At 54.2% G+C, this 24,627-nt stretch overlaps 7 protein-coding genes and 2 non-coding genes across 10 annotated transcripts in view; 6 read left to right on the top strand and 3 right to left on the bottom strand.

Annotated features, from left to right (window-relative positions):
* The first annotated feature begins 96 nt into the window (after nt 1–96).
* SEBOX (SEBOX homeobox) lies at nt 97–806 on the top strand. The gene is made up of 2 exons (XM_054166878.1): nt 97–395; nt 555–806. The coding sequence occupies exons 1-2, from the start codon at nt 117–119 to the stop codon at nt 798–800; spliced, it is 525 nt and encodes a 174-aa protein (XP_054022853.1). The 5' UTR covers nt 97–116; the 3' UTR covers nt 801–806.
* A 1,239-nt stretch (nt 807–2,045) lies between these two features.
* On the bottom strand, nt 2,046–4,384 carry TMEM199 (transmembrane protein 199). The gene is made up of 6 exons (XM_054166380.1): nt 4,161–4,384; nt 4,010–4,083; nt 3,843–3,932; nt 2,790–2,826; nt 2,379–2,491; nt 2,046–2,245 (listed from the first exon to the last, which is right to left on the bottom strand). Exons 1-6 carry the CDS (start codon nt 4,330–4,332, stop codon nt 2,150–2,152), a joined length of 582 nt encoding a protein of 193 aa, XP_054022355.1. The 5' UTR covers nt 4,333–4,384; the 3' UTR covers nt 2,046–2,149.
* Nucleotides 4,385–4,433: 49 nt separating this feature from the next.
* On the top strand, nt 4,434–12,377 carry POLDIP2 (DNA polymerase delta interacting protein 2). Its single transcript, XM_054166379.1, has 11 exons — nt 4,434–4,652; nt 5,224–5,305; nt 5,987–6,084; nt 6,860–6,956; nt 7,402–7,477; nt 8,066–8,173; nt 8,396–8,532; nt 9,560–9,586; nt 9,772–9,897; nt 10,290–10,369; nt 11,895–12,377. The coding sequence occupies exons 1-11, from the start codon at nt 4,483–4,485 to the stop codon at nt 12,007–12,009; spliced, it is 1,116 nt and encodes a 371-aa protein (XP_054022354.1). The 5' UTR covers nt 4,434–4,482; the 3' UTR covers nt 12,010–12,377.
* Nucleotides 12,378–14,862: 2,485 nt separating this feature from the next.
* TSR1 (TSR1 ribosome maturation factor) lies at nt 14,863–21,174 on the top strand. The gene is made up of 15 exons (XM_054166847.1): nt 14,863–14,989; nt 15,067–15,170; nt 15,481–15,697; nt 15,775–15,909; nt 16,430–16,857; nt 17,132–17,291; nt 17,597–17,757; nt 18,056–18,258; nt 18,692–18,854; nt 19,066–19,176; nt 19,407–19,539; nt 19,909–20,025; nt 20,244–20,384; nt 20,510–20,584; nt 20,681–21,174. Exons 1-15 carry the CDS (start codon nt 14,890–14,892, stop codon nt 20,857–20,859), a joined length of 2,427 nt encoding a protein of 808 aa, XP_054022822.1. The 5' UTR covers nt 14,863–14,889; the 3' UTR covers nt 20,860–21,174.
* Nucleotides 18,328–18,420, top strand: LOC128897727 (small nucleolar RNA SNORD91 family). Its single transcript, XR_008462546.1, has one exon. It is a non-coding gene; the product is annotated as a small nucleolar RNA SNORD91 family (small nucleolar RNA).
* On the top strand, nt 19,602–19,694 carry LOC128897726 (small nucleolar RNA SNORD91 family). Its single transcript, XR_008462545.1, has one exon. It is a non-coding gene; the product is annotated as a small nucleolar RNA SNORD91 family (small nucleolar RNA).
* Nucleotides 21,175–21,303: 129 nt separating the features above from the next.
* LOC104302837 (serine racemase) lies at nt 21,304–22,729 on the bottom strand. The gene is made up of 4 exons (XM_009903388.2): nt 22,543–22,729; nt 22,366–22,440; nt 21,955–22,164; nt 21,304–21,679 (listed from the first exon to the last, which is right to left on the bottom strand). Exons 1-4 carry the CDS (start codon nt 22,612–22,614, stop codon nt 21,482–21,484), a joined length of 555 nt encoding a protein of 184 aa, XP_009901690.2. The 5' UTR covers nt 22,615–22,729; the 3' UTR covers nt 21,304–21,481.
* A 257-nt stretch (nt 22,730–22,986) lies between these two features.
* On the bottom strand, nt 22,987–23,469 carry LOC128897716 (serine racemase-like). The gene is made up of 2 exons (XM_054167000.1): nt 23,299–23,469; nt 22,987–23,190 (listed from the first exon to the last, which is right to left on the bottom strand). The coding sequence occupies exons 1-2, from the start codon at nt 23,467–23,469 to the stop codon at nt 23,005–23,007; spliced, it is 357 nt and encodes a 118-aa protein (XP_054022975.1). The 3' UTR covers nt 22,987–23,004.
* A 94-nt stretch (nt 23,470–23,563) lies between these two features.
* The window catches only part of SMG6 (SMG6 nonsense mediated mRNA decay factor), a 117,459-nt gene continuing 116,395 nt past the window's right edge, over nt 23,564–24,627 (top strand). For both annotated transcript variants that reach the window (XM_054166242.1, XM_054166244.1), the window contains exon 1: nt 23,564–23,679. In XM_054166242.1, coding sequence (XP_054022217.1) covers nt 23,586–23,679 — 94 coding nt within the window. In that variant the 5' untranslated portion in view covers nt 23,564–23,585. The remainder of the gene's footprint in view (nt 23,680–24,627) is intronic.

Genomic DNA, 24,627 nt, shown 5'->3' on the forward strand with positions numbered 1-24,627 from the left:
GTGGGGGCAGCACCGCCCGCTGGGGCGGTCCCAGCCAGGCGGGAGGGGGCAGGCAGGGGGAGCCTGGGGGGGATAAAAGCCGGGGAAGCTGCGGTGGGTTGGCGGAGCCGGGCAGGATGAGCGCAGCCCCGGGCACCTCCCGCGCCCCCCAGCCGCTGCTCCCCTTCCCCGACGGGGCGGGCGCGCCGAGCGGGGGTCGGACGGCGGTGGGGCGGGGGAGCTGCGGCCCGGGGCCCTGCCCCTGCCCGGGGGGGCCGCGGAAGCGGCGGCGGACCACCTTCAGCCGGGGACAGCTGTCGGAGCTGGAGCGAGCCTTTGCCGCTGTGCCCTACCCAGACATCGCCACCCGGGAACGCCTGGCCGAGCTCACCCAGCTGCCCGAGGCCAAGATCCAGGTGAGTGCGGACCAGGACCCTTCGTCCATCCCTCCCACTCCGTTCCTTCCTCTCTCCCTTCTTCTCCCTCTCCCTCCCGGGGCTGAGATCTCCTTCGGGGGGCTGCCCCGTCGGTCCGCCGCCGGTCTCACGGTTTCCCTCGCTCCCTGCTCGGCCCAGGTCTGGTTCCAGAACCGCCGCGCCCGCAGGATCCGCAGCACCAAACCGGAGCCTCCGCCACCACCGCTGCCGCCACCCGGGGAGCCGGGTCCCTCCGCAGCAACCCCCGACGGCACCAGCCCGTGTCTGGGCCCTGCCCTACCTCCGCCGGCAGCCCGCAGCCCCGTTCGGGGCCTCCCCACCTCTCTGGGCTCCATCTCTGACCTAATCTACAGCGCGGCCATCACCAACCTGGGCGAGCCGTAGCTGTGGTTGGGACCCCCTAGCACCGCGGACCACCCCCAGCACCAAGACCCCCCCTTCCAGCTCCGTGCCACGATTTCATTAGGGTGTGGAATTACCGCCGGTCCCAAAGGTCCCCGGGATGTCATCCAATATCCTAAATGCCGATGTGGCCCGGCAGGGCCAGCTCCCCATCAGCTCCCTAATGCCAACTAATCTTTTGGAAACAATACCTTAATCTGAGGCCGCCTCCGCGGATGATTGTGGCGCGGCCGCCCCTAATCCGCAGGCACGTTCGCAGGTGCCGGCGCAGCTCCCCGTATCGGATATTAAACCGTGGTTGCAGAGGGGCTTAGCTGCCATCAGAGCATTAATCACCCTGTCCAGCCCTGGCAGGGTGCCCACCCAGCAGGTGTCCGGGTCCCCGGGGCCCACCCTCAGTGTCCCCTGCCCTACAGTGGGTGCACTGAGCTGGCTCTGTTGACTCTCTGTTCTGCAGCATCCCAGAAGCCCCCAGGCTCTGCGTTGAAGTGTGCCCTCCGTACCCACAGAAGCTGGGCACCCTTTGACATGGAAGGTAGAGCCCTGTACTGCTCGCTGTCCACAGGAGGCACATTATGGGTGGGTAGCTGAAACTCAGCAGGCTCCTCCCTGTGGCACCAACAGCCCCAGAGCTGCAGGTCAGGAGAGACAGCAGTCCCTGCATGAGGAGCTGAGCTGCTGCAGACAAAGCAGAGGTAGGTCCCAAGCCCAATGTGGCTGGGGTAGACACCATCATCTTCCTGAAGTGATGCAGGGAAGGGCTTGCCCCTAAACGGCAGCTGGGTCTGGTGCTGCCAAGTGGGTCACAAGGTAAAAACGATCTCCCCAAATCAGGCAAGGGAGCAGGCACAGCAAGGGCAGGCAAAGGGAGGTTTTGGCAGCAGGACACAGGATGCAGAGGCAGAGGGAAGATTCATGACTCTCAGTGGTGTCTTTTAGATGCCAGCTCAGTGTTCCACACAGTGACGGACATCTCCTGCCAGGCAGGAAGAAGGCAGCAAACAACACAATATTGTTTATTTCCAGGAAAAAGGACAACAGCTTCACAGGAGAGTGGGAACAGTGGGAATTGACACCCCTCTGTGCTGGGGTGCTGAGTCCACAGGCCTTCCATCTTCTGTTCTGCAGCTGTGGGATTTTTAATCCATGATTCATTTCAGGAATGTTAAGGAGTGGGAAGCAAAGGACGAAGCCTGAGGAACGCAGCATCCTCTCAGTAGCAGAAGCAGGTATAGACAGATGGTTGAAGATAAACCTGCCCCAAATTAAGGACCTCTGGGGAGGGCAAAACCCTCCAGCACATGGGCTGCAGTCCAGGAGAACACACGTGGTTATAGTTTCCCTAGGTCCCCTTCAATGGTCCGCACCATTACGTACAGCTCGGCCAAACCCACTACTGAGGCCACGATGACGGCTGACAGGACACGCTGCGGACACACAAAGGGAGATGAGCGACCCTGTGTGTGCTTTGAGCTGCAGCCAGGCTGGGAAGCACATCTGCTGCTCCTGCCTGGCCAGCAGTGTGCTGTGAGTGTGCTGCCTGGCTGTGGGCTCACTCACCGCCGCGGTCTCCACGAAGAGGTACTGACTGCCCAGGTACGTGCAGGCGAAGGTGGCCACCACGGTGACAATGAAGTTGAATATGGTGATGACAACAGCTTTAACAGAGCGAACTGGAGAGAAAGGGGAAAGACAGTGGTGCTTTTAGGTAAGGCTTGGAGAGAGGGGCCAAGCTGTAACCCTGCTAACAGAGACCGACTGTGGTCCTCTCAGCTAGGCTATGGAAATACCCAAGGCTTCACATGCTTAATGCCTCCAGAAGTATTGATAGAGCAACCAACAGGCTGCTCCTTTACTCAAGGAACTCAAGATACTTGGTCAGAGAAGAGCAGTCTGATGTCAACAGCTCAGTGACACGATGGCTCCTGTGACTAACCTGTAGGTGCACACTGCCAGGCATCAGCGACTCACCTTGCCTCCCAAATTCAGCCAATGTCCCGTGCGTCTCCTAGAGGAAGGGATTACAACATTTTAATGTTAAGTGCATAATAAAAGCAGCATCAATGCCCAGACCCCGAAACTCAGAAGTGCAGAGAGCTGCTGGGGGGCAGGTGGGCTGTGGGGCAGCAGCAGTTCAACAGCAACCACATTTTGCTGGATTTTCACTTGTGGGGTGATTCTCAGACGGTGAGAAAGGATTGTTGCTAATCAATACACCTTGCCTATGGCTTCTCAGCTGCAGGTTTGTCTGCAGACACTAAAGGGTCCCACCTTGTCATGTAACTGGCAAGAAATAAATGTTGTAAAGCTCTGCACATTCTGTCAGATCAGAAGTGATCACACAATTTCTAACACCAGATAGTGGTGGGGAGACAAGAAGAACATGAGGAGCACACAGACAAGGGAATGCTCCCTGGCAATGCTGCTGTCACTACCCAACTCTGCTCAAACTGTGTTGGTTCACAAATGAAGCGGCCAAGTTTGACAGAGAGTGAAGCAGATCTTCCCAGGGGGAGGATACATGCAAGGACTTAAACACACAGGGATACCAGTGTGGAAGGATAACAAGATGGGATTACAAGGAAGGTCAGCACAGTCTCTAGCCTGTCCAAATGGTCATTGTGCCAAAAGATCTCAGCTCTTCCTCACAAAGAGCAAGTGCCCAAATGTCTTGTTTTTCCAGCTCCTACCTTGCCACGAATGATCTCATTTTAAAACTATGATGAAAATGTAACCATTCAGAAAAGGGCAGCACAGATGCTCCCAGTAAAACATTTACTGACGGTGCTCAGTCTTCCAGATCAAAACCTAAGATCTTTGACACTGCGAGCTGTTCCCAAATGTCAGTATCTCTTCTCTTTCACCATCCTGATAGCCCTGTCCCACCTCTGCCCTCAACGCTGTACCTATGGTCTCCATGCATTGACAATGTGCACTTCTCAAGTCCCTGCCCACCTCCCCACTGCACTCACACCATGGGGCACATTTCCTTTGCTAGCTATATCCTGACAGCAGGACCCTCACCTGGCCGGTGATGTTGCGGGTCATCCGCCGGTACTCCTCGTTGGCCAGCCTGGCCTTTATCCGCTCCAGCCGGGCCACTAGCTCGGGGTTCTGAGGGAAGGGCAGAGCCACCGTGAGGGCCGGGGGCCACCGTCATCTCCCGAGGCTGGTGCCCGGCCCTCACATACCCGTGGCGGCACCGGCACCGGCGGCAGGTGGATCTCGCTGCCTTCCAGGAGCTCATGTAGGTGCAGCGGGGACTCTGCGAGTGGGGGACGGGACGGTTAACGGAGGACCGGCCAGTGGTCGCCCGTCGCGCCAGGGGCGGGCGCGGCCTACCTGCCTCCCGCAGCGCGGTGTGCAGCCTCCGCAGCAGACTGAACGACACCAGGGCGCCTTCGGAGGCCAGTGCCTCCTCCAGCTCGGCCCGCAGACCGGCGGGCAACCCCGCCAGCTCGCCTCCCTCCACCGCCCGCCGCAGCCTCCCCCCGGCCTCCACCGCCGACGCCATCTTGCCCGGCTACCGTCGCCTTGGCGACGCAGAGCACCATAGAGCCAGGCCGCGGCCTAGAGCGGCGCCGCCGCCCCGCGGGGGCCGCCGGGAAGCGGCGGGGGCGCGCGGTGCATTGTGGGCTGGCGGCGGGGTCGGCCCGGCCGCGGGATGTCGGGCGCTGCGGCGCGGCGGTACGTGGCGGCGGCGCTGAGCCGGTGCCGGGCCCGTGGGCTGCCGCTCTGGGAACCGCCCCCGGCCCGTGGGCTGCGACCTCTGGGCCCGGTAGGAGCCGCGGCGCTCCCGCTGCTGGTGCCGCCGCAGCGGCACCTCTCGTCACGGTGAGGCCTGTGAAGTGGGGAGCTCGGCCTGGGGGAGATTTAGAGGGTGTTGAGGGAAGGGTTAGGGTGAGGAGAGGGGGTGTGGAGTAGTTGCCCGGGGATTGAGGAAGGCAGGCGGTGGGGGGCTCTGAGAGGGTGTTTGGGGGTGGGATTACGGGCTCTGAGAAGCTACAGGAGGTGGGGTTAGGGGGTGCTTGGGGAGGTTGGGTCAAGGGATGCTTGAGGGGCTAGGGAGGTGAGGTTAAAGATTCCGATGGGTGTTTGGAGGGGGTCTGAGAGCTGGGGGGCTGTTGGGTTGGCTAGGGTTGGTACATGGGAGAGTGGGGGGTTTGGGCTAAAGGTGCAACTGGGCAGGGAAATATCCAAGGCAGTGAGAAATTGGGAGACTGGTAGGGAAGAGGGGAAGAGAGTTGTTGACTGGGCAGCCTAGTGTGTAGTGGGGCTCTCACGGGGGAGGTAGGAAGTGGGAGGCTGTGCCTGACCAGTACTTGGAGCTTAGATGTTGGGTGCCCTTTGTCCTGGGGGATGCTTCAGCCCCTGCATGGCAACCAATCTGCCTCTCTGCTCCTAGAAACCGCCCGGAAGGCAAAGTGCTGGAGACTGTGGGGGTGTTTGAGGCACCAAAGCAGCATGGCAAGTATGAGACGGGGCAGGTAAGTGGTTCTGGGAAGCAGAGCTGACCCTGCAGGTTTGTTCCATGGAGTTGGGGTAGCCAGGTGATTGAACCATGTGGAGGTTGCTGTGCTGTAGCAGGCGCCCAGTATTTTCACAGTTCAGTACTCCTTGTCTGTGCTGTGTCTGCATTTTGCCAGTCATCTGACAGTAGCAAGTTGATAAGAATCTGCAGCATGACACAACTGTTGCTTTTGCTCCACTGCTGCTGCTTAAGGGTTTTCTCCCTCTAGGAGCAAAAGAGACAATCACTGGATTCGAGAAATAACTAAACTTGTCACACCTGCATTTGTGATTCACAGACCTGTTGCTGTCTTCCTGAGCACTCTCTCCCATGCTGGTCTCCTTTCTGCACTTCTGTTCTTATTACTTTGTTGCTAGTTTAGCCATTCACTTCTATGGGATAGAAACGATGTCAGTTTCTTCTCTCATCCCAGACTGTGTGTGTTCCCTCTTTGTTTCTGCTCTGGGATCACACAGCGGTGATTCTTCTTTCTTCCTATCCTGTGCATTCCTACCCTTTGTCAGTGTTTCTAGCTGTATCTTAGTTAGCATATGTATATAATGCTATCAAAAAAGGGCTCTTGGCTTCATGCTTTCTGTCATATTTGAGTTGATTAATGTTTGCTGTGTATTCAAATGCAATTCTTTGTTGCTTTCAGCTGTTTCTTCACAGTGTGTTTGGCTATCGAGGAATAGTCCTGTTCCCCTGGCAAGCCAGGCTCTACGATCGAGATGTGGCTTCTCCTGTCACAGAGAAGTAAGGATTGGTTCTGGTTCTTGTACTGTTACAATCACATTTTGTAGAGAGTTTCTGGTTGGGGTAAACAAGCCTTTTTAAGGAGGATCATGGATCTGTTTTGCATAAATAGAAGAAAGGTGCTTGGAGAAGAGACATTGTGTGAGTGTTTTGTGTTAGGTGGAGATGAGTTGGAACTATGATTGATGAGAGTGTGTGTGTGAAGGGAATAAAGAATAATAAAATAGATCATGCTTCTGATCTTTTTTATTATTAACACCTCCCCCCCCCCCACTTTTGTATTGCTCTTTGAGTTACATCTAGGCTCCTGTGTTAAAACTGCAGGCAGCTGCTTCTGTAGATTTCTAGTGAGCTGTCAGCTGCTGTCCAGTTTCAACCCACTAGGCTGAGTTCATCCTTCCTGAGCTGCTGTTCACATCTCTCTGCCATTTATCTCCCCCTGGAAGGGTGCTGGGAGGGAATGAGGAGTACACAGAAGGAGAATCCAAGGGCAATACAAACACCCACCCCAAACAAGAGCTTTGGGCTCAGCAGGAAGAACTTGTGAGTTGTCTGAAAACAGAGCTGCTGTGCCTGTGACATTCACCACTGACTGTCATCTTAGGTCATCTGTTGTTGTGTAGGTGGCTGACATGAGTTAATTTGGATGGAATCAGATGATTACAGACTCTGAAATGTTGTGGGGTTTTTTTAAAAGAATCAGTGTCCCTGATCCTGGTAACAACAGTTTGCTGCCATCCTGTGCTTGGGCTCAATGCTCTCCTTTTCTTTCTAGGAGTGAGAATGCAACAGGCCATGGTTCCAAAGAGGTCAAGGGCAAAACACACACTTACTATCAGGTGTTAATAGATGCCCGGGATTGTCCACATATAGTAAGTGACCAATCATCTTGATGTTGAAACTCCAATATCTGCCCAAACTCCAATATCTTCTTCTATATGAATGGTTAAGATGGACAAGCACTGTGAGGGAAGTAGCTTTGGCTAACTTGATTGTTTTGAATTTTAGGACAGATTTGTTCTTCAGGTTGTATTTTCCCTGTTTCCTTTCTCCAGCCTCCCTTCCTCATCCTGTTGGCATTCCTGTTCTGTTGCACACAGGTCATTATGAGTGTGGGTTGCAGCACTGGAAGTGCTCTTCACTTGTTTGAGTGGAGAACTAATCTAGAGGAGTTAAAAGGAGAAATGTTCTGAGGTGAATTGGTTAAGTAAAATAAACGTTGCACGCTTCAGAAAGCACAACAGTAAACTGAAACATGGCTGTGAACTGGCCCACACCAATCCACACAAGACATAAACCTGTGTCCCTTTCTCTCAGTCCCAGAGATCACAGACAGAAGCAGTGACGTTCCTCGCAAATCATGATGACAGCAGAGCCCTCTATGCCATACCAGGTGAGTCAACTGCACCTGTAACCCCTGTGGAGGGTCTGGGTTGTTGTGAGGGAAGCTTGGAAGAGTCACCAACAAGTCAACTTCTGCCAGCACAGCAGCAGTTCCTATAGGACGTTCCTGTAGCACATCTGTCTCTGTTTTAGGGCTGTGCTGGAAGCAACAGAATGACTACAGTACATGAAGCCTGTTTGGATAGGTGGAAGTTGAGCAGTCTCTCATCAGACACAAACATGCCTACCTTGTGCTCTTGAGACATAGATCCCATACACATACCTTGATGCATATGGGCTGTTCTGCTTGTGTCCAGCAGAGCTAGATCCTTTCTTGTCCTGTGCATTTCCTGCCCAAAGCCCTTTTGTGGCAGTGCAATCACTTCCCAGGCAGTGTGTTGTGATCAGAGAAATGATTACATAAAGAAATCTTGCAGGAGAATGTTGCCAGGGCTCATTACTGGCCTGCTCCCTCTATTCTTGTGTGTCATTTTGGCTGCTGCTGCCAAAATCCTTTGCTTTATGTTCTCTGTCAGGGGCCTTCTTGAGCTGCTTTCTGCTGGGGAAGTTCAATGGCTTTTGGGGTTTCTTTTTTTAGGTTTAGACTATGTAAGCCATGAAGATATCCTTCCCTACAGCTCCACTGATCAAGTGCCCATCCAGCATGAGCTCTTTGAGAGGTTCCTCATGTATGACCAAACAAAAGGTAATTTCTGACTTTGGTGGGAGCTCTTCAGAGCCATTTGTAACAAGGACCCAGAACCCATTGTATGCGATAGGGTGTAAAAATCAAGGTGTGCTTTGGGTTCTGTTACCACAAAGCCTCCTTCCAATAACTTCTGTAACTATGGGAAGGGAGTTGCTTTGAGGGTGGAACACTCTGGATGCAGTACCCTACCCTCAAACTTTCGTCTTTCCTTCCTTACAGTTCCACCTTTTGTAGCGAGGGATACTCTGTGTGCATGGCAGGAGAAGAACCACCCCTGGCTGGAGCTCTCCGATGTGCACCGAGAAACCACGGAGAACATCCGCGTCACAGTCATCCCCTTCTATATGGGCATGAGGGTAGGTCTAGGATGCACGTAGCTGCTTTAGCTCTGTGATTTGCTTAACTTGCATGTTTTGCTAAGGCTAGTTTACTGACTGAAGGTACCTTCTGCTTACTGAAGAAATGAGGGTTTAATCATAGTTGTGATTTTGTTGTCATGATGTCCAGCAGAGCTATGAACACAAAACTCTGTTTCCCATAATTTTTTTGGAGAACAGCTCCTGCAGACTGGCTTTTGCTCATTATTTGTAGGATGGGGAATACCCTGTAGTGTTCTGCAGAACAGACCTAGAAAGATGTTTAGGAAAGCTGGTGAATTGCTCCTTCACTGCTACAGTCACAGATGGGCACCGTGTGTGTAAGGTGGCAATAAGGCCATCTGCCCTGTAATGAGAGACACATCTGTTATCCTGCCCAGTGATGAGGTGCTGTTGGGTGTCTACCTGTTTCGTGGCTCTAGTGTGGGTTAGAGGGTTTGACTAAGGCCTTCTGGCTTTAGCTGATAACCATGTGCCCTTTATAGCATGTGGACTTGATATGGACCACTCAAAATAATTAGGCTCCAGTAAGCTTCTGAGTGGGAGGGCTAGGAGCTGGTGCAGCAGTTTGATTTCCAAGTCCAGATGAACACAGCTGCTGAGGAGCCTGTGCCATGGTAGTGGACATTTTGGTGTGGAATTGCAATTTCTGTGGAGCTCAGCTGATGTTCTTCCTAACCTTGTCAGAAAAACAGGTGCCTGAAGGCACAGAAATGTGTGTTTCCAGATCTGTAGAAAGTACATAATTTATATGTAGGGAGATCAACCCTTCACAGTCAGGAGATCCTTGCAAGTCTCCCATCTCATGATTACATGTCTAGAGCCAAGCCAGTGCCAGGCACTCACTGATGGGCTGTCTGGAGAGCATCTGTCTTTGTGCTCCTGTGAGTTATCCATGTCTGGCACAGCACGAGAGCCCCTGTGTGTGTGCTGTGCTGACAGCTGAAGAGGTTTTGGCGCTGAGCATTGAAGGGCAGCTGCTAAAGTCTTCTGTTTCTCTTGACAGGAAGCCCAGAATTCCCATGTCTACTGGGTAAGTGCCTTTTGTTTCACGAAGCAGCTAAAGGGAAGGAGTTTATTTGCTGTGGCATCACTGCTGTGTGCTAAGCTCCAAGGGAGAGTAGCCCTGGCCTGGTGACTGCTTCCCAGTATCAGCTGTGGGTTATCAACGGCTTGCAGCTGATTGCAGCTCTTGATAAGAGCCTTTCTTTTGTTCAGTGGCGCTACTGTATCCGCCTGGAGAACCTTGACAGCGAAGTGGTACAGCTCCGGGAGCGGCACTGGAGGATATTTAGCTTGTCTGGCACCTTGGAAACGGTCAGGGGCCGCGGCGTGGTGGGAAGGGTAGGTATCAGGTAGCTGCTTCTGGGAAGCCCTCTGCTGGAGTCCTTTCTTCTTGTGGGTTGATTTGCCAGTGAATTGCTTAGTGGGCAGTAGAGATAGATGGAATGGGAAACTGGCAATGAGGACAAAAATAAATCACATGAGCTTTTCATCTGTTGTGGTTATGCATGATCCAGAACTTCACACTGAGTGTTAAGAGACTGATCCTAAATGACTGGTAATGGGAAAACTGAAATAATCTGTGTTTCTGGCACAAGTTGTTTGCTGTGTAATTGGTAGTCATACTCAGGTGTGGATCTGTCTGTTTCTCTTCTCACTATATAAATTTCCTGTTGGTGCCTATCTATGGAGAACAGCTGCTGATACAGAGTGGTCTCTTCTTGTTTTCTCAGGAGCCAGTTCTATCCAAAGAGCAGCCAGCATTTCAGTACAGCAGTCACGTCTCCCTGCAGGCATCCAGTGGTCACATGTGGTAAGAAACACTTAACTGCTGCAGTAGTGGTTTGGATATAGGGCCCCACATCACTGAGCTGGGATGCAGTTTGCAGTCTGGAGTTATGGCTGAGAGGTGGTGGGAGTGGACTGAACAGGACCTATTTGAGAGTTAAAACTTTTATGAGCTTCTCCATAGCAGCATCCTGGTTAGTGATAAGATCTATTGATTCTCTGCACCAAGAGAGGTTCCAGGCTAATAAATTCTCCTCCTGTGTGTGGTCTGACCTAAACAGGATTTTAAAAGACATGAAGCAGTTCACTGTTTATTCTGCTGTACTCAGCTTCTGTCCTTTTCAGTCCTTGGTGCAGGAGGCAGTGCTTCCTGGTAGTGTTTCCTGAGGGATGTGTGCCCTGTTATCCTCTCTTTGGAGAGGTCTGGGGTTTGTTTCTATCTCTGGGTGAAGCTGTGCAGTTCTGTGTCCACAAGGAATGGCACATGGGGTTATTCCCAGTTTAGGCCAGATAAGGCCTTCAGTCTAACTGGTGTTCAAGTCTCCTCTTCTGTGAGCACAGGAAGGAAAGTGCTCAGCTGAGTTGTTCTTGTCCTGTGCCACAGGCTTAAAGCAGCTTCCCTTTGTTCTGTTTCAACCAGGTTAGCACATTTAGTGTCATCTCTGTGTGGACAAGTACTGTGCAGCCACCTCTTGCTTGCTGTGTGTCAGGTCTTCTGGTTTCATTTCTGCAATCAGTGTTTCAGAGTCAAGCTGCCCTGGAACTACCTTTGAGTTGGGAAAGCAAGAGAGGAGCTCTTTGCTTATAGGATATACCCTCCTTTGCATTTTGAATAGTCTGAGTGCTCTGGGGAATAAACCCAGCTTGTTTAGTAGTTTTTCCCTCCCTGCATGCATCCTGAAGAGAGAAAGAAAGGTTCTGTAGCTCAGAAGCTGCTCAGCTTGACTTCTGACATTCATTTGTGTCATGAGAACCTGTTAGTTTCTCTCCACGGTCCTCCCGCCCATGCCCTGTTCTGCAGCGCAGCCATCTGCAGTTCAGGGCAGGAAACAAATTCTTTGTACAAGGACAGGCAGATTCAGTTTGGAAATGCCCTTTCTGAAATGCAAAGCAGAAGCTACTCCAAATTCCATCTGTGATGAGGTTTCATACTGTCACAGACTTCTTAAGGAGTGGAGCTTCTGCCAAGGAATCCGAATTTAGGTGCGACCGGTTTGTAAAAATAGCTGCGAGGGCTCCGTGTGCTGCGGGGGGCGGCAGGCAGACACCGCTGCAGTGCGTGGCGTGTGCTTACCTCCTGGAGGCTCCCATCACGGCATCTTTATTCAGGAGATGTGTATCAGAGATGTGATGTCAGCCACCCAGGAGTCTTCCAGTAAATGAGTCATCTTGGCAGGCAGGTGTCCTTGCTGCTGAGCCGATGCACCGGCTGCTAGACAGGGCTTACAAACGCAGCAGGATATGGGAGAGCTTGTGTCTTACCTCCTAGCTGATCATTCCTAGCTGTGCTTGTGCTTGGCCTCGGCCTGATCTCTGCCATTATTTTGCAGGGGCACATTTCGTTTTGAGAGGCCTGATGGCTCCCACTTTGATGTCCGAATCCCACCCTTTTCTCTGGAAAGCAACAAAGACGAGAAGACGCCCCCCTCCGGCCTTCACTGGTAGAGCAGGCCGGGTGCCGAACCCCACAGAGACCTGTGTGTGTGGTAGACCTTTGCCTCCCCATTATGCTGCAGCCAAGAACATGGAGCTTTTAAACATTTTAAACCATTTTTAACTGTTGTCTAATGGGGAGGCTCTTTTGAACTTTAATACTGGCTCTCAGGCTGCTTGTAAACATAAGCTGTGTTACAGTTAACCCTTCCCTTTGGGGCACCTGCTGGGGTTGGGGCTGGAGTTGTAGATCTTTGCTGCTGCAGAAGACTAGCCTCCTCAGCAGGCCTGGACCCTTTCCAATCTGTTGTGAATTCTCTGCAATGTGAGGTTTCTCTAATAAACTGGCCCTTCCAGTTGCAACCAGTCTTCCTTTATAAACCAAGCTCTGCATCCAGCCTGCCCCAGCTTGTTGCTTTTTCCCTTGCCCATGTGCAAATCAAGAGTCAGCCCAGACTTCTTGCTGCTTCAGAAAGCACCATTGAGGCTGGATTAGGGAGCAGGAGTGTGAGTTCAGCCTTCCTGCAATGCAGCTGCTTTCTGGGATTCAGTCAGCATGTGGTGGGGCAGCCTGCGAGTTCCACATCTTGTCTGGGCTGTGTGCTGGAGCAGTGTGAAGCAGGTTTTGTGAGAGAAGGGAGTGCACAGAGTGGGAGGTGGTGCTAAGCAGGCTGCCACTGTGTCTTGTGTGTATAGAGCACTGGGCTGTGTGTTGTGATGATACAGGATAGCTGAGGGGGGATCCTCCCCCAGCAAAGGCTTGCCTCGTTGCAGGGATGTGTTCCAACTACTGGAGGGTAGCTCCCTGCTCCTTCTGCCACTGTAACCCTATTACCTTGGTGGTTTCTGCTTTGGCAGGAAGAACTTGTTTTAACCTGCTGTTAGCTGCGGTGAGGTGGTGCTTGGCTTTCTGCTCCTGCTTGCTCTGCTTGGTGGGTTGTGATTTTTTGGTAGTCTGTGTGGAGGGCCCTGGCAGAACCGTGCAGGTCAGAGAAATTGCTGCAAGCTTACAATGTGTATGTTTGTGAGAACTTTGCTTTCACATGTGAAGGGCCCAGCCACGACGCAAATCAAGTGTTGCCTCCTTTTACAAGCCAGAGTGGCTCTGAGCAGCTCTGAGGATTGCAGAGATCCGGAGAGACATCAGCCTCCATGTGACCTTTCTGGCTGTCTCTGGGTTTCCAGCTTTCTGGGTGATTTGTGGGGGCAGAGGCTTTGTGATAGGAACCTTAACAGGAAATTTCAAAACTTGCTCTTTTCTCTGGTCTTGCTTAAATGACAAAATATAACTGACTCACAGGGCTGCTGATTTTAGTGATTTTTCTGGAAGTATCCTAGTTATCCCTTCTTCCCCTGAGTCCTCTCTGAGCAGTTTCTTCAAGTTTGGCTCTGCAAGGCAGTGCTGTGGCAGTGCAAGGGGCTGTCTCAGCCACTGGACAAAGAACCTTTGGAAAGGACAGAGGGTGAAATCAACACGCTGTCCTGCAGCCAGCAGATACCTGTATAGACTTAATTACTGCTGCTTAAACAGTGCTTGTCTGGCAGCAAACTCTTAATTATGTGTCTTCCTTCCTGTCAGGTGGGACATGGGATCTCTGTTACTGTTAGGACTTGAACAGTTTGACAGCCAGCCTGCTTTTAGGGGTAGAACAGGATCCATAAAGAACAGCCTACAGCTGACAATCCTGTATTGCTGCTGTCATGCTGATTTCTTCACAGGAGGAAAAGGGTTGGGGGTGAAATGATGCCTCCATTTCAGAGGAAGCAGGGACCTATAGGAACCTGTTTTTCGCTCCCATGAAGTTGTTAAGTCGGGATGAGAGTAGCAGTTACCCTGCCTCTCCCGTGTGTTACTGGCAGTTGCACCACCACCGTGAACGTTCAACTGTTGCTTACCTGCCCTTGTGTCTGGGGTGCTGTGGACTTAATCTTCCAGTAACAAGCTCAGAGTTTTGTGTTCTTAAGCGACAGCGTGGTCCTAGAGGCAGTGCTAGGCAGAGCAGCTTTTGCAGCTGCAGGGGCCCCGTGGTGTGTTTGGTGGGAGGTGCCACCTGAGCAGGGTACAGTTGAGGCCTTGGGCCCACAAAGATATTCTTGGCTGGATCATGAGTGGCAAGCACAGCGGGGAGCAGCAGTGCCGGCAGTAAAACTGGGCTGGCACGAAGCATAGGAAAGTTTTGGGAAGCCTGGAAATGTTTTGGGGAGCACAGGAAGTTTTCTCTTCGCCTGTGGAGGAGGGGCAGTGTGGGGTGTCCCGTGCCTGTCCCGGGGCATGAGTGGCATTCCGAGGACCCTGGGGCTGGGGGAGGACTTTTCCTCATCTGTTTCTCCCCACAGCCGTGTTCCCAGAGCCGCATTCCTCTCGTGTGTAAATACCTGTACAAAGGACTAATCAATAAAGCGCTGAAGGAACGCGTGTCGCTCCTGCCTCTCATTCCCCGCCGCCGCGGCGCTGACGGCCACCAGCCTCCCTCGCTCCCTGCCTGCCCTGGCCGCGCTGCGGGGCTGCCCTGGCCGCGCTGCGGGGCTGCCCTGGCCGCGCTGCGGGGCTGCCCTGGCCGCGCTGCGGGGCTGCCCTGGCCGCGCTGCGGGGCTGCCCTGGCCGCGCTGCGGGGCTGCCCTGGCCGCGCTGCGGGGCTGCCCTGGCCGCGCTGCGGGGCTGCCCTGGCCGCGCTGCGGGGCTGCCCTGGCCGCGCTGCGGGGCTGCCCTGGCCGCGCTGCGGGGCTGCCCTGCCCTCCCGCCGGGGCCAGACCCGAGGGACTCCGTCCCGCCCTGCCTCGCGCAGCCGCCTTGGCGCGTGCGCAGCGTGGCGCCGCGCGCTCCCGGCGTGCCCTGCTGCGCCGGAAGCGGCGCGAGCGGAAGCGCGGGGCAGGCCGCGTGCGGGAGGCAGCATGGTGGCGGCGGGCGCCCACCGGCCCGGGCCGCTGAAGCAGCAGAACAAAGCGCACAAGGGCGGAAAGCACAGCGGGTCCTCGCATCGCCGCGCTGGAGGTGAGGTGGGGCCGGCCCATCCGGGCTCTCTGCCAGCCCTGCTTGCCGCTGCCAGCCTGACCCTTCTCTTATCGCAGGCCGCGTCTCCGTCAAGGCCCAGCCTCGTCGGCGGCTCCGCGACCTCAGCAGAGTGGACCGGCGGCACCAGGCGCTGCAGCTTCGCCGACAGCGCAAGGAGGCGGTGAGGACCAGGGGGCAACCGGTTGTGGGGGGAGCAGGAAAAGGGTTGGTTCGGGTCTTTGCAAGAGGGAAGTAGGGAGCGGGAATGGGGCTGGTGCGGGTCCTGATCTGTGTTTCTGTGGGGACTGAGCCGGTTTGAGTCTTTTCTGGGGGATCGCGGGCTGGGCCAGGGAGAGAACCGATTGCCTGGGTCAGTTAATTTGGACCGAGTGGGTTCGAGTTGAGCTGCGGAGGGATCCAGTCATGATCTAGTGGGGCAGGATAGGAACTGGTCTGAGGCGGCGGTTCATGCTCTGCAGTTGTGTCCATAGGTGCTGGCAGAGAAGCGGAGTTTGGGCAGCAGGGATGGTCCACCGCACCTCGTGGTTCTGGTGCCACTGCACAGCAGGGCTGCAGCCCACGACACCCTCCACTTGCTGCAGAGCCAGGACGCAGCAGTTGTCCCTGTGGCTGAGGGGAAAGCTGGTGACTTTGCACTCCTCTGCCCCCGCCTGAAGCAGCGCTGGCGCTTTGTGACAGCACAGGCAGGTGAGGAAACGTTGTTGGTGTGGTTCTTAGCTCCTGTGCCCCTAGAAGCCCGAGTAATGGAGGTTTTTCGCCTGCAGGGGACCTTCATGCTGTCTTAGACCTTGCAAAGGTTGCCGACTCCCTCCTGTTTATCCTGGATCCTACAGATGGCTGGGACAGTGCTGGGGATTACTGTCTCTCCTGCCTCTTTGCACAGGGCCTCCCCAGTTATGGTGAGCAAATGAGAAGGACTTCTAGTGGGCTGTAGGTGAAGGAGGTGCTAATGGGAATAATTAGAATCTCCATATGTTAATAGGCAATCACAAATGTTTTATCACTCTGAGTATAGATCAGTTGGGTGAATACCATTCTCATGCGGCATTGTTGTGTTACTGCTCTGGTGAGGGAAGTGCTGAAGATAAAGGGGGTGGTTTAGGTTTAGGCCTTTGAGTTCATGGTGGTGTCACTTGTCACAGTTCCCTAGAAATGCAAAGAGAAAGGATTCAGACGTTGTCTTGCTGAGTTCGGTTCTTGGGCATTTATCTCCAGGGTCTTGTTTAGTTTCAAAATCTTATCTCTGAAAACAGGTTTCCTCTCTCAAATGTGATTTTCAGTGTGTGAAACTGCCTCTGTGCCTTGTGGTGGTGATCCTGTTTGTTTGGGTTGCTGGTATCTGAGTGTTTACCAATGCTTGGTAAAAGGAGTGTGAGAAGGTTTCTGATGTGATCTGGAACTCTGTGCCCTGCTTGGCAGCTCTTGCTGTCCCAGGAGGCAATGACTTGCCACCTAAGAAGCGGATAGACGCCAGGAAGAAACTTGCCAAAGCCATCGAGAAGCGATTCCCCGAGGCCAAGCTGTTCCCCCTGAACACGGAGCAGGAGTCCTCGCTGCTGCTGAGGCACCTGGCCACCCAGAAGCAGCGGCACCTGGCTTTCCGGGACAGGAGGGCTCACCTGCTCGCCTACGCTGCCGAGTTTGTGCCCGGCCAGGAGAGTGACCTGGTTGGGACCTTGAAGGTGTCTGGCTTTGTCCGGGGACAGACCCTCAGTGTGAACAGCCTGGTGCATATTGTGGGACATGGAGACTTCCAAATGAGCCAGGTGGATGCTCCCCCTGATCCTCTCTCTTTGAACCCTCGAGTGGTTAAAGGACAGAAGAAGAGTGAGCACATGGAGATCCAGGTGTGTGGGAGGTCAGGGCTTTGCCTGGCCCATTAGAACACAATGTTTTTAAACGTACACTCAGTTGTGTGTTCTTGATGGATGTAGTTAAGGGGAGGGGAAAGGAAGTTGTATCTAACCCAGTAGGCTTGAGTTCTGCCACTGAGCTGAGGTTCTTTGCCTACAGCAGTTAGTGGATGTAATGAATGTGATGCAGAAGGGAGTTTTGCTTCAGGCTAATGGCTAGCTTGAGTTAGGTGTGCTCACACCTGAGAACTCTGCTCTTGACCTTCAGGATGACTCTGCAAATGGCACTGATGAGATGGAGCAAGATACTAAGGTCCTGATGAAGGCAGATCCAAAGAAGCAGGAGTCTCTGCAGTCAGAAGTGGTTCCTGATCCTATGGAAGGGGAACAGACGTGGCCTACTGAAGAAGAACTGCAAGAAGCAGAGGGTGAGGGCAACAATGATTCTGTACCTTTCCCTTGTCCCCATTAAGGGGGTTATTAGAAATCCTCACTAGGATGGCTGTGGAGAAATATGCTGGTTGGGAGCCCAGGGCTTCCATTCCTACTCCCATCACCTGAATACCAGGCTGCATGCTTTGCTGGGCAATAACAGAGTTACATTTTAGCTGCCCTGGCAGATTCTGTGCTGGGAAACAGCAATTCTGGCCTAGAGGTGATGCTGCTGTCCTGGTTTAATTGTTGCTGAAGTGGAGAATTATTCCTGTATTAACCATTGCTGGGAATCCTACAGCTTCTCTGAAGACAAACAGGAGGGTGGTGAAGGTCCCAAAAGGCACATCCAAGTACCAGGCTGCCTGGATTGTGGATGATGGAGAAGAAGGCAGTGAGAAAGATGATGATGATGATTATGATGATGAAGATGATGATATGATGGAAGAGGCAGTTTCCCAGGTACCTCCAAGAGCTGATACTGCAGCTGATCTCCAGGGCATTATTGTGTAGTCTAGGACAATCCTGTCCTTCTGGCTTGCTTTGTGCAAAAGCACAACACAGAGCCAGGACTCACCTGGGTTTCCACTGTTAAATCTCTCCCATGCATCATGTTGCTTCTTTGGCCTGTTAGATGCTGAAATGAGGGACTGTGGTGCAGCTTGGCTCACAACTGACACCATGCACATGGGGCTTGCAGTGGTGCAGGGACATAACAGAGCCCCTGTGCTCACGGGCTTTGCTCTGTCCTGTGTGTCAGGAAGGAGAAAGCAGTGAGGAGGAAGGGGAACCTGCAGAGGAGGACTGCGAAACTATGACCATTCCCGAGAGCCTGCGGGATGACCAGTATGATGAGAAGGTGGAGGAAGATGAACAGATGCTGGAGAGATACAAACAGGAGAGAATGGATGAAATGTTTCCAGATGAGGTGGACACACCACGGGATGTACCTGCCAGAGTCCGGTAAGAAACAGGATGCCCTGCGGGGAGGGGAGCTGGAGGGCACCTTTCTGTCTGATCTGCTGAGAAGAGACAGGAAGCCTGTGATGTCTTAGCCGTGGTGTCTGAACCTGGCTGAAGGACTCTTCTGAAGACTCCCTTCTAGGCTCTGAGGCTTCCAGGGACAGCACTAGCTGGGAGCAGTGGGTGGGTTTGGGCAGCTCCCTGTGCTGGGGAAAGCTGGGCCCTCACCAGGGAGAGGGAGGAGGATGGGAGAGCCCTGATGTAAGGGCAGGTTGTCTGGGGTCTTGGCTACAGTAAGATCTTTCCTGAGAGCTAATGTTTGCTTTGCTCCCTTTGCTCTTTCTGAAGGTGTGAATCCCTGTGGACCACAGAAGGTGCTGACCACTCCCTCAATTGGTGAAGCCATTTGTCATTTCTCTTAACTGTTCTCTAGGTTCCAGAAGTACAGGGGGCTGAAGAGCTTCCGGACTTCTCCATGGGATCCCAAAGAGAATCTCCCAAGGGATTATGCCAGGATTTTCCAGTTCCAGGACTTTGCCCGAACCAGAAAGAACCTCTTCCGGCAAATAGAGAAAGAGGAGACTGAAGGAGCCTCGGTAACTCCGTTTTCTCTTGCTGATCTCTTCCCCTACTGTGTTCCCTTGCTCCTCATAGGAAAGATGTGGGAGGTGGCTGGGTGGATCTTTCAGCCAGCTGGTTCTTAGTGTGAAGCCATGAGTTCAGATGACACTGTTCTCCTCGGTTCCCTGTCTAACCCTGACCATTTTGTGTTGAGAGAAGTATTCACAACCAATCCTCTCTTGGCAGGTTGGCTGGTATGTTACAGTTCATGTCTGCAATGTCCCTGTCTCAGTGATGGAGAGTTTCAAAGAAGGAAAGCCCCTAGTCCTGTTCTCGCTGCTTCCCCATGAACAAAAGGTGACTAAGTGTGGCCTTGTGATCTTGTAGATGTGCAGCTCCTTGTCTGATTCTCTTGGGCTGCATGGGTTGGGAGAGCTGCTGGCTGCAGATGGCTTGAGCTGAAATCTCCCCATACTGCTCAAAGTAGGGTCAGAGCAGGTTGAAGCTGTCAGGGGTGTTCAGGCTGAGGGGTCTGGTGAGCAGCAGGCTGTTGGGAAGCCATTGCCAAGGACATTCCTCTCTTGCAGATGTCAGTGCTGAATTTCCTGGTGCATCGGCACCCAAGCAACTGTGAGCCGGTGAGGGCCAAGGAGGAGCTGATCTTTCACTGTGGCTTCAGGCGCTTCCGAGCGTCCCCCCTCTTCTCCCAGCACACCTCAGGTTTGTGAGGCACCAGTGGGGTGGGCTTGGCTATGCCAGGAGGTGGGGCTGGGGTTTCTAGGGCAGGAAGCCTGTGATGTCTTAGCCATGGTGTCTGAACCTGGCTGAAGGACTCTTCTGAAGAATCAATTCTAGGCTCTGAGGCTTCCAGGGGAGGCACTGAATAGTGAGGAGTGGAAGGGCCTGGGCCAAGATGGTCAGAGAATCACCTTTGTTCCCAGATCCTCTGTGCCAGCAGAGGAAGGGTGTTTGTCACCTGTTTCCTAAAGCACAGAGCCTGCTTGCCAGGGAAGAAGCAGCCCAGTGGGGTTTCCCAGCGCTCTGAGAACTGCTGTTGGCCTGAACTTGATCATTCCTGTTCTGTCCTAGCTGATAAGCACAAGCTGGAGCGTTTCCTGCGCCCGGATGCTGCTGTGGTGGTGACTGTTTATGCTCCCATCACCTTCCCTCCTGCCTCAGTGCTGCTTTTTAAACAGAGAGGCAATGGTAAGTTAGTAAATGCTGAGTAGGTGTTGAAAAAGTGTCCCCTTCATGCTGCTTGAGAATATGAATGCATTTTCATCCCTGTTATCACTGGCACCTTTGCCTGCCCTCATTGTGGAGTTGCTCTGGGCCTGGCTACATTGGGGTTGTGATGGGGGAAGGAGGTGATGGAGGAACCTTCTGTGGTGTGGCTGTGGTGCCTTAGTGCCTCTGCCTTGCAGGAATGCATGACCTCATTGCCACGGGTTCTCTGCTTTCCGTGGACCCCGACAGAATCGTCATCAAGCGGCTGGTGCTCAGCGGCCACCCTTTCAAGATCTTTACCAGGACGGCCGTGGTGCGATACATGTTCTTCAACAGAGGTACAGCTCCTCTCCGTGTGCTGGGAAGAGGGGGATGTGGAAACGGAATTCCTGCCCCTGTGGGAGCAGTCGTATTGGTGCAGCAAGGTTAGCTTCATGACTGCCTGTTCTGTTCTGATCTCCAGAGGATGTGATGTGGTTTAAGCCAGTGGAGCTGAGGACAAAGTGGGGTCGCAGAGGACACATCAAAGAGCCCTTAGGTGAGTTTGATTTGTGTTAATCTCTCTGATGCTGGGCAGGATGTGGTCCTTCTGGGCAGGAGAGACAACTAACAGCTCCTTCTGCCCTCTGCCTAGGTACCCATGGTCACATGAAGTGTCACTTTGATGGGCAGCTGAAGTCCCAGGACACGGTGCTGCTGAACCTCTACAAGCGCGTTTTTCCTAAATGGACTTATGACCCCCATGTTCCTGAGCCTGTGCCCTGGGTGAGGAGTGAGAGTGCACTGCCAGTACAGGAGGTGGAAATGGATTAAGTCTCCAGCATGGCTAATGCAGTTTGTGCCTTGGCTCCCTGGATGCTGTTCTCAGCAAGGACAACACTTAATGTCTCGGACATACTACCGCTGGGGTCTGTACAGGGGTGGCTGTCTCACCAGCTGCTGCTCAGGTACCAGCTACAGCTATTTATTTTAATGGAAAATGTTTTCAAAAACATCCTGGTGCTTGTGTCTTGGTGGTAGCAGCTGTGGGGGCTGAACGGGGAGGCTGTGTGCACCCCTTGATTGGTGGAGCCCACTGGGGCTGCTGTCTTTCCATCGTGCCCTTCCACAGCTGTGTGTGGGGATTTTGCTCTATCAAGGACAGGAGTTACTAAAAGTTACTGTGACACTGACAAATGTGAGTGCAGCTCGCTGGAGGCCTGGCTTAGAGCAGGACAGCTAGCAAGGAGGAACACAACAGGCTCTGCTTTGTTTCCAGGCCCCCCAGTAGCTAACTTTTCCTGTGGAACCAAGCACCTCTGTGCTGTAGAGCACCAGCTTCCCTTCTCCCTCTGTGAAAACTTGCAATTGTTTAGGACTGTTCATTTGTTTTTAGTAGTGCACAAACCAGATGGTACAAACTGAGGTTTCTGTTGCTTGAGAGACAGCTCCATTCTCATTCTGCTTTCCCAGGGAGCTCTGTGAGCCAGGTCAGGGAGCTCAGGTCCACATTTCCTCCACACAGCACAATGCAAACGTTCTCCACGTCCTGGGGGACTGCTTGGAACTGCTCAGAGAGCACAGCCGCCACTCCCACGCCTGCTGTTGGCTCAATCAGCAGCTTCATCCTTTCCCACACCAGCCGTGTGGCTTGCTGTGGGGACACAGCAGCAGCTGTCATCCCAGCAGCAAGCAGAGGCTGCTCCAGGGCTGTGGAGGGCACTGTGTGTGTACATATCTGCACCCCTCTGGGAAGGAAGAGCAGAGCTTCCACCAGCCCCTTCCAGCTGGAGAGAGTGTGGGTGTTGCACAGCTGTGGTGGTGTGCAGGGCCTTGTGTTGCCCTGGGAGAAGGGAGGGGTGGGGAGAACATGGATAGAGGCAGCTGCCTCCTGGCAGCTACTGTGAGAAGGGAGCCAGAACTGTTTACCTTGATTTCTTCTTCTGAGACTGTCAGGACATCATCAACCAAATCCCTGATGATGGGCCATGTGTTTGGTCCAATGCTGGTTTTGACTGCATCTGCAATGGTCTCTGGTGGGTGAAGGTTGGGGGTCAGTTCCCCTCTTAATTTGGACTGGTAACAGTCATCTGCGTTGCATGGCTCAGCAGCAAACACTTTCACATCTGGTCTCAGAGCCTGGGGAGAGCAGAAGCTGCTCAGTTGAAACTAGCATATGCCTGCCCACTGTTGCTGCATGTGCAGGGGGCCAAGCAGGCCATGCAGACCCCGGGCACCCTTTTCTCCATTTCTAAAGAGAAAAGCTGTTGCTCGTCTCGGGACCCTTGCCCTTCCCATGGGCTAGTGCAGCCACTGCTTCCCAGCTGAGCTCCTGCCTACCTTGATGGCAATTGCTATTCCTGCAATCATTCCTCCACCTCCAACAGGAACCACCACTGCATTTACCTTGGGCACCTGTGCAGAAAGGAAGCATGAGTGCTCCTTGGCACCTCGGCTGCCCCTTTTTGCTGTGTCCTTGCTTACAAGGAGCAGAGCCCTAGGCTGGATTTCTCTCACCTGTTCCAGCACCTCCAGGGCGATTGTGCCTTGCCCTGCAATCACTGCTGGCTCCTGGTTGGGGTGTACCATCACTCCTCCTGTCTCCTGGACTACACGAGATGCTGTCTCGGCCCTGGACTAAGGGGAAAGGGCAGCTGCTTGCCTCAGTCTGGCTGGGGGCTGTTCCTGGGTGGTCTCTCCCGTGCCTTACCTCATCGCTGGGCTCGCATGGCACCAGTGTGGCACCGTAGGTGCGGATGGCAGCTTGCTTGCAGTGTGGGGCTGTGCGGGGCACCACAATGTAGGCAGGAATCCCTGTGTGATGAAAAGAGGAGGCAAATCCAACAGCCAAAAGCCCCCAGGGGCTGGTTAGTGCTGGAGGAGCAGGCCATACCTTGCCTATGGCACTAGAATGACATCTTTGCTTATCTCCAGGGGTGCCTGGAGGCACCTGCCCAGGAAGCAGCTCTGTATTCACCCCTAGCTCGGCTGCCCCTGAGCTGGGGCCGAAGGTTGGGCTGTGGCGTTACCTTCAGCCTGGGCAGCACAGGCCAGTGCCTGCCCGTGATTACCACTGCTGTGCGTCACCACGGCCCGAGGCAGGCCCCCTCCAGCACGCTCGCTTTCCTCAACGAGACTCCTGACAGCGTTTAGGGCCCCCCGGATCTGGAAGGAGAGAGCGATCTCCTCGGTGGTGCATGCGGGCAGCCCCAGGAGCCGGCATACGGGGCTCCTGCCCCGCGGCTGGCCGGGCCGCCGCCACCCCCAACGCACCTTGAAGGAGCCGGTCCTCTGGAAGAGCTCGCACTTGAACAGCAGCCGCCGCCCGGCCAGCCGGTCCAGGCCCCCGCAGGTAAGCACCGGCGTGCGGTGCAGCCGGCCATGCAGCCGCCTCTCCGCCGCCTGGACATCAGTTAGCGCCGGGCGGGAGGAATTCGCTGCCATCTTGCTCGGCGTTCCCACGCTTTCACTGTCGTAGCGAGAACGCGCTTGCGTGCAGCAGCAGTTTGGCCCTGCGCGGCCGCCGTCGGCCCGTCCCGCCCCCTCCCGGTGGAGGGAAGATGGCGGAGGGGCTGGAGCGCGTTCGCGTTTCGGCTGCTGAGCTGCGGGACATGGTGGCGGCTCAGGCCCGCGCCGCAGCTGGCGGTGGACGAGGTAAGGGGGTAGCAGGGACCAGTAGAGTGGTGGCGGGAGCTGAGAGACGCTGCTTTGGGCCTTTCTGCTCCTGTTGGAGGCACCTGCCCGGGGGCGGGCTGGGCCCCTCGGCCGCAGCGCCCGGCTCGGGCTGGGGTTAGTGTAGGGGCTGGGACAGAGCCGCTGGGCCCGCGTCGCCCCGGACACGGTTGTCGTTGCGGTAAGAACAAAGGCCGAGGTATAGAGAACAAGGGCCGCTGGAAGGCTGCGGGGCGCCCCCGGCGAGCAACGGCCCCCGGCGCTGCGTTATCCCGGGGTCAGGTCGATCCTAGCCCACGCCCGGGTGCTCTGTACCGTCTCTAGGCCAGAGGCTCTGATAACGGTGGCTTTTGCGTGACAGAAGTTCGGTGACAGGGGCTAGTGGAAGTCACTGGCAGTTGGAAAAAGTTGAGGAAACGCAGCATGTAGCAGCCTGGCTTTGGTAAAACGTTTAATTATGGGTTGTTTAGGCTGTGTTCTTTAACGAGTGTTGTGAAAATTCCGTTGCAGAGAGGAGGAGGGAGACGCTGCCGGGTTGGTAGCAAAGGGGAAAATGTGTCTTTGACTCAAAATCACCTGTTGGTAGAGCAGGGAGTCTGCTGGCAATGGTGGCTCCTGTAGATAGAAAGGCTCCTGCACCAACAGCAGGCAGACAACTGCTGCAGAAACCTGTAACTCTAAAACTCTGTACCCAGCTCTTGCTGTGTGTGTTCAAGTCTTGCATTGTGCCTTATCTCTTTCTTAGCTTGTTGATGCTTTGAGGCAAAACCTGGTTTGGGATGTATTTTATGCATGGCTTAGACCAAGGATCTGGTCAGCTGTGTTGTACTTGATCATTTTCCGTTCTTACTCTGGTCGCCTGTAAAACTTGACATAGATTTGTTCTTGGACCTTCTCTGAGGGCGGTAGGTTCTTTGCCTTTACTTAGTA

The sequence above is a fragment of the Dryobates pubescens genome, chromosome 13 (assembly GCF_014839835.1).
Source record: "Dryobates pubescens isolate bDryPub1 chromosome 13, bDryPub1.pri, whole genome shotgun sequence".
NCBI lineage: Eukaryota > Metazoa > Chordata > Aves > Piciformes > Picidae > Dryobates > Dryobates pubescens.

Excerpts from the sequence above, each read along its gene's own strand:
- SEBOX (XM_054166878.1), top strand. The coding sequence starts at position 117 with ATGAGCGCAGCCCCGGGCACCTCCCGCGCCCCCCAGCCGCTGCTCCCC. Across the intron at positions 396-554 it reads TGCCCGAGGCCAAGATCCAG|GTCTGGTTCCAGAACCGCCG; the intron begins GTGAGTGCGGAC and ends TGCTCGGCCCAG.
- LOC104302837 (XM_009903388.2), bottom strand. The coding sequence starts at position 22,614 with ATGGTACACCCCAACCAGGAGCCAGCAGTGATTGCAGGGCAAGGCACA. Across the intron at positions 22,441-22,542 it reads CCCTGGAGGTGCTGGAACAG|GTGCCCAAGGTAAATGCAGT; the intron begins GTGAGAGAAATC and ends CTTTCTGCACAG. Across the intron at positions 21,680-21,954 it reads TCTCAGAAGAAGAAATCAAG|CAAGCCACACGGCTGGTGTG; the intron begins GTAAACAGTTCT and ends GTGTCCCCACAG.
- TSR1 (XM_054166847.1), top strand. The coding sequence starts at position 14,890 with ATGGTGGCGGCGGGCGCCCACCGGCCCGGGCCGCTGAAGCAGCAGAAC. Across the intron at positions 15,698-15,774 it reads CTTTGTGACAGCACAGGCAG|GGGACCTTCATGCTGTCTTA; the intron begins GTGAGGAAACGT and ends TTTCGCCTGCAG. Across the intron at positions 18,259-18,691 it reads GATGTACCTGCCAGAGTCCG|GTTCCAGAAGTACAGGGGGC; the intron begins GTAAGAAACAGG and ends ACTGTTCTCTAG.
- LOC128897716 (XM_054167000.1), bottom strand. The coding sequence starts at position 23,469 with ATGGCAGCGAATTCCTCCCGCCCGGCGCTAACTGATGTCCAGGCGGCG. Across the intron at positions 23,191-23,298 it reads AGAGGACCGGCTCCTTCAAG|ATCCGGGGGGCCCTAAACGC; the intron begins GTGCGTTGGGGG and ends CTCTCCTTCCAG.
- POLDIP2 (XM_054166379.1), top strand. The coding sequence starts at position 4,483 with ATGTCGGGCGCTGCGGCGCGGCGGTACGTGGCGGCGGCGCTGAGCCGG. Across the intron at positions 5,306-5,986 it reads GCAAGTATGAGACGGGGCAG|CTGTTTCTTCACAGTGTGTT; the intron begins GTAAGTGGTTCT and ends TGTTGCTTTCAG. Across the intron at positions 8,174-8,395 it reads CATGTATGACCAAACAAAAG|TTCCACCTTTTGTAGCGAGG; the intron begins GTAATTTCTGAC and ends CCTTCCTTACAG.
- TMEM199 (XM_054166380.1), bottom strand. The coding sequence starts at position 4,332 with ATGGCGTCGGCGGTGGAGGCCGGGGGGAGGCTGCGGCGGGCGGTGGAG. Across the intron at positions 2,827-3,842 it reads CCCGCAACATCACCGGCCAG|GAGACGCACGGGACATTGGC; the intron begins GTGAGGGTCCTG and ends CCCTTCCTCTAG. Across the intron at positions 2,246-2,378 it reads TCTTCGTGGAGACCGCGGCG|CGTGTCCTGTCAGCCGTCAT; the intron begins GTGAGTGAGCCC and ends GTGTGTCCGCAG.